Below are 12735 nucleotides of genomic sequence, written 5' to 3'. Positions count from 1 at the left end.
TTCCCAACTCATCCTTTACTGCTCTGTTTAGAATCCCCCTCAACCAAGAAGCTCCTCACGACCATCCCTGAGGTGGGACAAGCGGCTCCCCTGGGCTTAGTTCTAACAGAATGGTTATGATATCCTACTGCAATCTTTTGTTTACAAACCCAGTTCCTCAAATAACTCATTATGTCACTGAGCACAGGGCCGTGTATTATTTATCTTTGCGTCTCCAGGACCAGGCACAGAGTATAGCTCTCTGTGGAGGAATGTCTATGTGCTACTTCATCATGTCAGTTTCCTTCTGAAGAGCTTATGGGATGTTTTGGTTGCGTGCTCCATCACAAGACTCATCTGGATTTTGAGATGCTTTGAAGATAGGACTTTTCCACATGTATCCACATAAATTTCTACACACCCACTCACAGTGGCTACACTCTTCTCCTTCCATTTCTCACCTCCCATGTTGTACTCCCTTCTGGTTTTGATTCCTCTGCTCTATGCTCTCAGGCATCACCACTTCCTGACCTGCCAGTTATTCAAACCTACCTGTCTTTCAGGGCCAAACTCAAAGGTTGAATTTATTTCAAAGCTGCCTGTCTATTGTACATCACACCGATGACTCACTTTTTAGACTCATGCTCTCTGACTTGGTTTCTGTGTGAATACCCAGCCTGTAGAGATGCGGTCTAAGAATTTAGTTCACCATTCTTTAGTACAATGATGGCTACATATAAAGAGCCCTGTAAGTATTCATGTTGAATTTTCAGCTCTGAACATCTGGCTTTTAGGAATAATAGGGAGAGTAGAACTTCTTGAGTGCTTCACACAATAGATATCTCAGCTTAACATAGCTCCCCTCAAAAACTCTGATCCCTCCATCTCAACCAATGGCAAATCCTGTTAACTTTGTATCCAAAATAAACAGAATATCCCACCTATAATCTAATCCCTTTTCATCCCCTCCCCTATTATTGACCCAAGCCACCATTTGGCCTAAATTATCATCAGTCTTCTATGAGGTCCCCCTACTTTTGTCCTTGTCCCCTACCTCTGATCTCAACAGAGCAACAGAGTGATCATGGCACTTTGAACTCTATTCAGACCTTGGCACCAAGTAGGAGCCGAGGATCGTGTAGGAGCCCTGTAGCCCTCCGTGACCTGCCTCCCCATTCTCTTCATGTGCCACCCACTCTCTCTGCTCCAGTTTTCATTTCTTTCATGTTTTTACTCAAATGCCACTTATTCAGTGAGGCTCTCAGGCTGTCTAGTTAAAATCATAGCACCCTAACATTGCCTATCTCTTTTTCCAGTTTCTATGTTTCATACATAAATAGTATGCTTTCCTTTTTTTCATAGAAGTATATTGCGTATTTTACTCAATTTTATTTATTTCTCCAACATCATGTCAGCTGCATGGGGACAGTCATTTCTGTCTGTTCACTGCCACATCCTCAGCATCTGGAGTGGTGTCTGGCAGGTGGATGTTGATTATTGGCTTTTGAATGAACAATTGTTTTGTGATTATGAAGCTTCTCACTGAGTTCACCTGATGTCTTTCCATGGCAACATATCATAATAGGATAAAAGCTGTGGGAACAATTCAATCATCAAGGTTGGCCATGTCATCTGAGAGTTTCTTCCAACTTATGTTAAGTAAAAGACCCCCTTCTGCAGGTAAGAGTGTGACACCAAGATGAAAGAGATCATTCTTATCAAGACTCTGGTGGCAAATTTTGCAGAAGTTAGACCTAATATTCTACAAGTTTGTATGGAACCACAAAAGACCCTGAATAGCCACAGAAATCTTGAGAAAGAATGAAGTCGGAGGAGTCATGCTACCTGATATCAAACTATGCTGCAAGGATATAGTAATCAAAACAGCATGGCGCTGGCATAAAAACAGGCATGTATGTCAATGAGACAGAATAGAGAGCCCAGAAATAAGTCCATGCCCATATGGTCAGCTAATATATGAAAAAAGGAGGCAAGAACACATTATGGGGTAAACATAGTGTATGTATTCAATAAATGGTATTGAGAAAATTAGATATGTGCAAAAAAATGAAACTATACTACCTTCTTACACCATACACAACAATAAATTCAAAATGGATTAAAGACTTAAATGGTAAGCTCAAAACCATAAAAATCCTAGAATAAGACATAAGCAATAAAATCTTGGACATTTCTCGTAGCAATATTTCTTCTGATATATCTTCTTGGACAAAGGAAACAAAAGGAAAATAAACAAATGGGACTACATCAAACTAAAAAGTTTTTGCACAGCAAAGGAAACCATCAACAAAATGAAAAGACATTCACTAAATGGGAGAACATATTTGCCAATGATACATCTGATAAGGGGTTAATAACCAAAATTCATATAGGATGTACAAAATTCAACACCAAACACCCTTCCCAAAACAATCCAATTAAAAAATGGTCAAAGGACTTGAATAGATACTTCTTCAAGAAGGACATGCAGAGGCCCCATAGACATATGAAAAAATGCTAAATGTCATGAATCATCATAGAGATGCAAATTAAAACCACAGTAGATATCATCTCACACCTGTCAGAATGGCCATCATCAATAAATTAACAAATAACAAGTGCTGGCGAGGATGTGAAGAAAAGGGAACCCTACTGCACAGTTGGTGGGAATGCAGATTGGTGCAGCCACTGTGGAAAACAGTATGGAATTTCCTCAAAAAATTTCCACTTCTGGGAATATATCCAAAGAAACCTAAAGCACCAATTCAAAAGAATACATGTACCTCTATGTACATTGCAGTGTTATTCACAATTGCCAAGATTTGGAAGCAGCCCAAGTGCCCATCAGTAGATGAGTGGATCAAAAGCTGTGGTACATTTACATAATAGAATTCTACTTGGCTGTAAACAAGAAGAAGATCTTACCCTTTGCAATAGCACAGATTGATCTGGAGAGTATTATACTATGTGAAATAAGCCAGTCAGAGAAAGACAAGCACCATATGATTTCACTCACATGCAGAATCTAAGGAACAAAATAAACTAACAAACAAAATAGAAACAGACTCATAGACACAGAGAACAGACTGACAGCTATAGAATGGAGTGGGTTTGTGGGACTGGGTGAAAAAGGTGAAGGGATTAAGCAAAAAAAAAACAAACGAACAAACAAAAAAAAAACCCTCATAGACACAGACAATGGTGTGGTGATGACCAGAGGGAACGGGGGTGGGGGAGGTAGAATAGGGTACAGGGGGGATAAATGGTGATGGAAGGAGGCTTGACTTGGGGTGGTGAACACACAATACAACACACAAATGATGTGTTATAGACTTGTACACCTGAAACCTATATAATATTATTAACCAATGTCACCCCAATAAATTCAATAAATTAAAAAAATAGATACAAACATCCTCTGATTTAAAACAAAAAGAAGTAAACATCAGATGTCAGCTAAGGTGACATTCCACCAGGATGACAATGTTTCGTTACCATTTCTGAGACAGGTCTGAAGGTGAAAAGGAGGCACTATTAATAATTATTCAGGGAGGGAAAAAGGTGAAGGGCATTCACATGGCTGCCTGCCCGCAGTGCCCGCCTGAGCTGGAGCACGGTGAGCTCACTGCTCTGGCCTCTAACCCAACAAAGACCCAAGAATTCCAGGACGTGAGCATATTTCTGACTCCCTGTGTGCATAAACATTAGCTTCCCTTGCCCCCACATATGTATATTCTTCCTTAAAATACCTCCAGGCACATCAAAATAAATGTAAAAATGTATGTACAACTGGAAAGTACATACTCGATGGCATTTAAAAAATTACTCACCACTGTCGATCGCCAGGAAGAGGGCAGTGTATACGCTGTTGTGGACAAACGGGGACTCGCGGTCCAGCACTGCTGTGGTATCAACAGTCCCGTTGATGGGGTTAATATTCAGCCAGCCCGCTGGGTCCTTGTAAAGAGAATACCTGAAAAAAATTCCCAGAGAACGTTAGGCTACATTCACCATTGATTCAAGAAATTTTCAGTGCTGGCACAAGCTCCTAGGCTAAGTGCCAGGCAATCCGAGTCTTAATACAAATCCAAAAGCATCATAACGGTTGCAGTTGTTGGTTCAGAAAGTAACGGCTGATGAACAGCTTTGGGGCTGCTCTGTGCTGAAGGTTTTGTACACGTGCCTCCTTTCTTCTTCATGACAAGCCTGTTAGGAGGGAACTCTTATCTGCCCATCTCTCGGAGAGGCAGAGATCACAGCTTGTCTCCCGAGGCCAAGTCCGGTTTTGTTCTTTTATACCTTGAATGTACCTCATGCAAAGACCAGGTGAGAGGAGCGTGATCATGGAGGCAGAGGTAGGGCACACAGACACTGGGAGGAAGAAGTTGCTACCTCTGTGGAGGGTAACCTTGGGGACCTTACAGAAGATGCAGCACCTGAACTAAGACAGGAGAAATGGGTGTGATGATGTCAGAGAATGAGGGGACGAGGAAGGAAGAGAGAACACCACAAATTGACACAAATAGGACAGAGATATTAACCAGAATGTGAGTCCCACGAGGGCAGGGCTATCTGTTCACTGTTGTGATGCCAGCTCCTGAAAAGTATACCTTAGCGCATACGTGACACCCAACAGATAGGCGCCGAATGAGTACTTAGGAACCAGAAGGCAGGCGGTCGTGGTTGGAACATAGTTTCTCTTGGGGAAAGTAGTTGAGTTTGGAGAGACTGATTATTAAGAACCTGAACCACTGTGGTGAGGGGTTTGGATTCTGGATAATGGGAAACCGATAAAGATTTAAAACATGTTATTGTTCTTTTTGAAGTTGTTGTAAAAGCAACGCATGCCAATTGTAAGAAATTAAAACAACATAAAGGTGCATGAAGTAAGGAATGAAAGTCTTATCTATCAGGGAGACTAACTGGACGCGACTCAGATTTCTCTGAGCTGGGTGGCTTGGGTGATGTGCGACGGCCCCGGGGACACAGAGCTGGTGCTCCAGCCAGGTCTCTGCTTCAGCCAGAAGGGTGCTTGTTAGAGTTTGTCTGCCACTTCCCCACCAGTCTGCAGTTATGCCCCTCAAGATGCCTGAAGCTGACCACCTCTGCCTCACGCTGCCCGCTTTGGCTCTGAGAATGCTTACAGCCTGATTTAACCAACAAGATTGCAGATCTCCAGAGGAAGAGTTTAAATGACCATTCCAGTCCTCGCAGTGGAAATGATGCCCCTGTTCTAATCCCTGGAAGCTGTGAATGTTACCTTATAAGGTGAAACAACTCAGGTCTAATTAAATTAAGGACCTTGAGATGGGGAGATTATTTTGGATTATTGGGAGAAGAGGGGGTTAAGGCAATCACAAGTGTCCATATACGAGGGAGTAGGGAGACATCTGAGACACACAGAAGAGAAATCCATGTGACTATGGAGTAGTGACTGAGTCCTGCAGCCACCAGAAGCTGCAAGAGAAAAGGAAGGACCCTTCCCTGGGGCCGTCAAAGGGAGCATAGCTGTGTTCACACCTTGACTTTGGCCCAGTGAGACTGGTTTTTGACTTCCGGCCTCCAGAACTGGGGAAGAATACAGTTCTAGTCAGAAGTCTGTAGTAATTTGTTACAGTGTCAGTAGGAAATTAACACTGTAGGTATACTCTTCCCACTTACAGATGAGGAAACTGAGGCATAGCCCACACAGGTACTAAGGCCACAGAGTCAGGATCTGGGCCCAGGCAGTGTGATCCCAGAGCCTTGGTTTTGAACCTAACTTAGTGATGGGCGGTTAGAAGATAATCCCCAAATTCAGAGAAAAAGCTGCCTCTGAGGGTAGAATTAGGATGACTCTAGAATGGCCAGATTATAATCATGGGGACTGTTCACAGATGTGTGGCCAAGGAGAAGGTGAGCCACCCAGGTTCCTCGCACATGACGTGGAGGTCATTCTGGGAGTGCTGCCAGGCAGTTGTTACCTGAGGGAGGCTGTGATCATTGAAAGGGGCTGGTCAGCCTGGGTCCTAAAGAAGGGGAGCTGGGGGGTAAGAAGCTGCTGGCCATCGAAGGAATGGACATCTGAGCAGCTGCCATGAGCCTTCTGGTAGCAGCTCAGCTGCCCCACGACAGGCAGCACCGTACCCACAGTCCCAGCACGACCACCAGCTGGGGAGACCCTCAGCCTGCTCCCAGGCTCTGCTGCAGCCTCAGCACCAACCCCTGGCCGCTCTGGGCTTCCAGTGGGCATTGTCAGACCCTCTGACACAGCATCGCTATTTTAATTCAAAGAGACACTCTGGTTTCATATCAGTCCCTCATGAAATTGGGCCACATGAACAGACCCAAGCACCTCTGGACACCAATCAAATTTGGTTTTCATCCTGAGAAGTAGATGAGCCAGACGCTGGACTGCAGAACAACACCGGCCCGGCATTTGCTGTAACAACCTCCAGGGCACAGCACCCATTTACTAATGATAGTGTCAACAGCAGCAACAGGGTGCGTACTGGGTGCCAGGCACCAAGGGCCTCCTGGACCTACGCTTTCAAACCTCACATCAACCCTGTGAGTTTGAGCACATGATCCTTCGCATTTTACTGGTAAGGAACTTGAGAGAATGCTGGATGTCATAGATCTTTTGATTGCTTTAATTTGTTTCTACTATGAAATGACAGGTGGTAGATTTCTCAGTTCTCACAAAACTATCATTTTAAACCCACTTGCATATTTTTTAAAAAAGGGATCTTAAGTAGAATTGTTATTTTGTATTTTGAATATGTAGTACTTGAGTTTTTGCCAAGGAAAAAACAAATAGTATTCCTGTGCAAAAACACTAAAACAAAGCACCAACAAAACCACAAAACTCTTGCCTAATACAAAACCAAACCAGAGAGACAACTTCCCTGACATCAGTGGCTAGTGAGTGACCACGTTCGTGCCAGGGCCTGGCTCTTACACCCTACAATGGCTCTGCTGAACACACATGCTGTCAGCATCACATGGGAGTTAAAAGCACAAACTCCGGAGTGAAAAAGACCTAGGTTCTAACCGTGTGACCTCGGAGCAGCGACTTCTCTGTGTTTGCTTCCTCCTCTGTGGGGTGAGGTAATCCTCATGACCTCGTGGGCAGCTGGCATGTGTGCGTGCCCTGTGCAGAGCGCTGAGTAGCGCTGTCATTAGTCAGACCTCTGAGGTGTGCCAGGGGCCCCCTGGGGTCAGGTCCCGTGTGCCCTCTTTGGATGGATCTGCATGGTCCCTCGGAAGGTTTTAGAATATCCAGCTCAGTGGAGCCCTGGGAACACAACACTCTGACGCTGAAACAGAGACAGGGAACAGCTGGAGAGAATGAATGAGGCTAACAGGTTTCCCCACACTTCTTGCTGCCTCAGTGATCATTTCCATATTTCTTCAAAACAGAAGAAATGTATTACTCCTGAGAATGAACTACTCTAAAAACACCTGTTTTTTATTTGGAGAGAAATGTACACGTCTGCAAACTCCGTCTATCTTCTAAGACACAGCTAAAATATCTCCTCTTGGTCAGGTGTATGAGTTCTCCAGTTAGAATTAGTCACTCTCTCCTGTAGGTCCTTGCTGGGTACATGCATAGATTAAAATGCCTGTTAAGAGTGCATTATGGGTCCTTGTGGGTCCGCTGCCTTTACCAAACTCTGAGCTTCTTGATGTCAGGAAGAGGTTAAAGTTGGCTAAACTACTGCATGCCTATTGTGCCTGGCTCTGTGCTAAACAACGTAGCATCAATTTATTTTTGTGGCTCACAACAACCAAATAAAGTTGGTATCATCCCTGTTTTAAAGATAAGATAAGCAAGATTCAGAGAGGCTTAGCAACTTGCCAAAAGCAGGACAGCTAAGAAGTGGCGAAGTTGGCATTCAGCACAGGTGCGCCAGATTCCAGGCGCGTTACTTATGCTCAGGACCAGGTGTTGGCCGTTGTGCATCCCCAGGTCCAAGTAGAAGGCCTGGCACAGGGTGGCTGTCCAGTAAATGTTATTACATCCTTTCTCTTTCAGTTGCAACAGTTACAGAAACAGAAAATGCAAAAAAAGGGAACATTTGTTTCTCATCTTATTAGGTAACAAGTTCACGTCACCCTTGATGTAGGAGTGATTTGTGGTGATTTAACATATTTGAAGTAATGAAAAATTTAAACGGACCATTATTTATTCTCTGATTACTCAAATCAGAGTTTAGAATAAAAACAGAAATAATACAGCCTTTCATGTTGGCAAAGAAACGATGCTCTTTGTTTCTCCCACTGTCATGTTTTTGGTCTTAGGATGCTTCAGTTTTGCAGTGCAATTCAACTAAGAGCTGGGTGGGAGACCCTGAATGCAGGGGTCATCCTCCCCAGCCTCGGACCTTTCTCCCCAAAGGGGAGAGCAGCTCACAACCACCAGCCAGCCTACTCTCCTACTTCCTGGCTGCCGGGCCCTTCCATCAGGTCAGCCCCTTTGACCAACTGGCCTGGCAGTGTATGTAAATTTCTGACATTTTCAAAGCTGTCTTTTTAATAAACCTTTGGTGTAAAAATACCAGTGTGTGAGATGTTTTCTGTGCTTCTAGGCCTGAAAAATGCATATGCCTTATTAAATTGGAATTTCCAGGCAATTTATCTGTAATGTGAACTTTGCTTGTTACAGGAGAAGAAAAACCAAATTAAAACCGGGACTCACTTCAGTCTGTACTATAGCTTCATAGGAGCTGCTTGAGGGCTTGCCAGAGCTCTGCCTCTTCCAGGTGTCAGGGCCAGGAGGTGCCAGGCAGGCTGATTAGCAGGATCAGGCCATTCGGGGCATGGGGATGGGACATTTAACTATGCTCCAGCCTTGCACCCCTTCTGGGAAGCGGGCTCACTGTCAGCAGGGCCCCAGCAAAGCAGAAAGGAAGCTGCCAGGAGAGAGGCCAGAGCCAGGGCCAGGTGGTGACTGGGAAGGACGTCCAGGCCAGCAGCTCCTAGGCTTGACCCTCATGGGGCCCTGGTAGTGGTGGGAAGGAGGAGACTCAAGGGTCTGACATGTCCTGGGTTCACTCTCTGTACTGTGGGGATCCATGTTTGTTCAGCATAGATACTCAAACCTCATGGGTTAGTATAGCCTTCCTTTTATTTTAGATTAAAAATGTTACAAAGTAATACAGTGCTATTAGTGCAGGAATAGCCAAATGGATCCATGCCATATAATAGGGCACTAGAAATGGGAAAGTTTAAATAAATAGAGACATCTTATATCATATATCTAATATAGTATTAGCTAGAGATCTATCAATCTATCCATCCAGATAGATTTTTATATATAATTATATGTACTATGTATATCCACATGTTTGGAAGTTTACTATTTGATGTAGGTGGCATGTTCAATTGTTTGGGAAAGCTAGACCTTTCAATAAATTGTGTTGACTCATTGTCCATTTGGGTATCTTTCTGATGCCTTTTGATCCTTGGGTGTATTAGAAAATATGTGAACACATCACGAGAGGTCTTGGTGTCTGTCCACAAACTGGTAGCACGGATTACCTTAGGGAGCAGATCTGGGTTGGGGTTGGTGTCAAAAGAAGCTGGTCCAGGACCCCCAGGGCTTTGCAGATACACTACAGTAATGGAAGTACTGGCCTGGGGCAAACACTAACTGGGGGACCGTCAGAAACATGCTGGCCGATGCCACGCATTGCAGGGAGGGTTGGTTTTCTGGAACTAACATATGAGCCTAACTGCAGCTCATTCTCAAAGAGGAGTCAGCAAGGATGGGAAAGACGACGAGAGCCTGGAAAATGAAAATGAAGGAAAGGCAAATGCAGAGGGACTTTATATCCCCACTGAAGGAAGCAAACAACCCTCTAAAATCACAGGGAAGAAAGGAAACAGTAGGTTTGTACTCAGCTCCCCATTTAATTCCAGCCCAACGGGCCCCCTGTGTTAGATGAAATAGATGAAATACCTGCATGAGTGATTCAAATCAACCACTTTATTTAAAAACAGAACTAGAAAGCTATAGAATTCTCAAGTGGAAGGAAATACACTGGTTTAAAATAGCACATGTAGCGATGGCTCTGAATGTAAAGGAAAGGGCACATTCCAAATCTCTGACAAAAGTACAAAAGAGATTCAAGGGCCAATGAATTCCAGAATCCTAGTTCCATTACACAGTCACAGCCCAACACAGCACTTACAGAGACGCCGGGGGCTGCATTCTCTCCTTCTCCTGGGGAACCAGAGCGAGAGAAAGCAGTTTTAGTAATGGGAATGTCCCAGGGATTGCTGCGACCAGAAGACATGGGCAAGAAGAGCTGTCCAGTGAATGGCCTGGGTAGGACCTCTTAAGGCTGGGAAGATGAGGATACAGCTGGCCTAGCCTGGTGTGGGGCAATGACCTTCCATGGCTCAGTAACAGCTGGGGGTAGGGGAGGAGCTCTTGACACTTCTAGTCCAGTCCCTGGACTCCCCTACCCCAGCACCTCAGAGCCCCTGGTGGTCAGCTTGCCTGAGGCTGCACTGCATTGCCGTTTTGACCATCATACTCTCATGGCAGCTGCCACCTTCTGATGACACATGGACCAAGGCTGGGTTGGTTCCCTCCAGATATTCTGACTCCCACCATGAAAATAAGCAAGGTACAACTATATCTAAGGAGATCACCTTCCACCCCTGCAATGGACCAAGGCAGTTTTGGTGTAAGTCCATTGTCTCTGGTATGTTGTAGGGACACCTTCTGCTTGGACCACTGCCCTGCAATGGACTCTTTGCTTCTGTTCTGCTTACCAGAGTCCATCCTCCATAGAGCAACAAGGGTGATCATTTTCAGTTTTACATCATCTTGTGTGAGGTCCTGCTTGGCATCCTCCGAAGTCTTCCCTTTGAGCATAGAATAAAATCCAAGCTCCTGACCATGGTCTTCAAGGCCTTGCCTAGCTCCCCACGCTTGTTTCCTGCCTCTTTCTTCACCTTCCTTAAGCTCTAGGTGCATGGGCCGTCCTTTTGTTCCCTGAATATAGCAAATCCATTTTAGTCTCAAGACTTTTCCACTGACTCACAGATTTCACACGTGTCTCCTTAGGTTTTTCTCATGTGTGTCTTATTGTCTTTCAGAGAAAGAAAACTCTGATTCCAAAAAACCTCCGCTGCCTTGCGGCATACCTCTTCAGGGAAAAGGCTAAGGGAGTAAACCCCGACAGAAAATCCGGAGCCGGAGTCCCTAAGGCGGTTTGATGTTGTAGTCAACACCGGCAACTCCTGCGGCGCACCTGAAGCCAAGCTGTATCGACTCCGTCTTTCCCTTGGACCCTTCAGCTGCGAAGAGAGGGGGGGTCTGCTGCATGGGCAACAGCAGACCCTCCATATTACCCTGCCCAGGCTCTGTAGCTTCAGCGTCATCGCAAGATGTCGATTCAACACGGGAGGAGACAGATACCATGTCACTCCCGAGTCGGACTGCACAGCCATTCTCGGCGGTGCAGGTAGACTCTTAAGAAGCTACACCATCGTCTCTCGAGACGGACGGCTGCCGACGACGACTTATTGTCTTTGGGATCTCAGCCCCAACACTGGGGCCCCTGTGTTCCTGCAGAGACCACTGTTGATTGTCCTATCTGAAGTCTGCCTCCAACCTGGCCTGGCTTTCCAACTTAGAATGTAAGCTTCTTGGGAAAGAGACCACATCAGTCTTGTTCAGCCTGTCACCCCTGGGGCCCAGAGGAGTGCCTGGCACACACCGAGTAGGCACTCAGTTATTGAATGAATGAGTGAGTGAGTGGATGGAAGTACAAGCCTTCTCCAACATGCTCTGACCGACTCATATCTGGGGTGATCCAGAATTCTAAAAAATTTTGTCCTGAGGTCCCCGTCTATCCCTTCCTCATGGATAATCCTCTCCTCTGAAGGGCCTCTGGTTGGTCCTGGCCATGTAGCTCAGTTGGAGCATTGTCCCAATATGCCAAGGTTGTGGGTTCAATCTCCCAGTCAGGGCACATACAAGAATCAACCAATGAATGCATAAATAAGTGGGACAACAAATTGGTATTTCTCCAGGACTTCCGGCCAAGATGGAGTGAAGACAGACACACTGCATCTCCCTCCACAAGTAAGAAGGAATACAACTACCTCAAAACTAGAAACAACCAGAAGTTCCAGAAAATCAAACTGCATGGAAGTCCAGCAAACAAAGATATAAAGAAGAAATACTCATCCAGACAGGGAGGAGGGGCGGAGCTGGGGTGGAGAGGACATGATATGGTGGCGGCAGTAGTGGCAGCAGCAGTGGCGGCAGCAGCGGAGGCAGCGGCAGGCCAGCAGAAAGCGCTGTCATCCTTTTTAAAAAGTCAGGAGGGACACCTGGGGAGTGTTCCCAGCTCCTCACCAGATCTCTTAGCTCCTGGTCCCAGCACCGGGGACAATCAAGCCTCATTGTTTGACTGTGCAGACCAGCGGGGATTGAGTTGGAGGCAGAAACTGCAGGTCTCAGCAGAGTCCGCTTGTTTAAAGGGCCCCCACGGTCCTAGGACGTCTTCAGACCCACCCACTCTGGGAACGACAGCCAGGGCAGCAGCTAGAGGGGTGCCAGTCCGGTGCAGAAGTGGGAGAAGTGCCTGGAAAAGGGGCGAGTGCTGGGCAGGCGGCATTGTTCCCTCTCGGACCCCTCCCCCACATATAGTGCCACAATGTGGTGAAATGGGTCACCCTGTACTGATGAATCTGTAAGGCTCCACCCCTTACAACATAACAGGAGTGACAGCTCTACCTGGGATGTGGAGGCAA

General features: G+C 45.7%; 1 protein-coding gene across 1 annotated transcript in view; it reads right to left on the bottom strand.

Moving 5' to 3' along the window:
• Positions 1 to 12735, bottom strand: part of CDH13 (cadherin 13) — a 1018642-nt gene that overhangs the window by 23026 nt on the left and 982881 nt on the right. Inside the window, exon 11 of the mRNA XM_090259850.1 lies at positions 3810 to 3952. Within this exon, the coding sequence (XP_090115976.1) occupies positions 3810 to 3952 (143 nt within the window). The remainder of the gene's footprint in view (positions 1 to 3809; positions 3953 to 12735) is intronic.

The sequence above is a fragment of the Furipterus horrens genome, unplaced genomic scaffold, assembly GCF_987537825.1.
Source record: "Furipterus horrens unplaced genomic scaffold, mFurHor1.1.pri manual_scaffold_13, whole genome shotgun sequence".
NCBI lineage: Eukaryota > Metazoa > Chordata > Mammalia > Chiroptera > Furipteridae > Furipterus > Furipterus horrens.
Note: the sequence above shows the minus strand (reverse complement) of the source record. Positions and strands in the feature narration are given on the sequence as shown.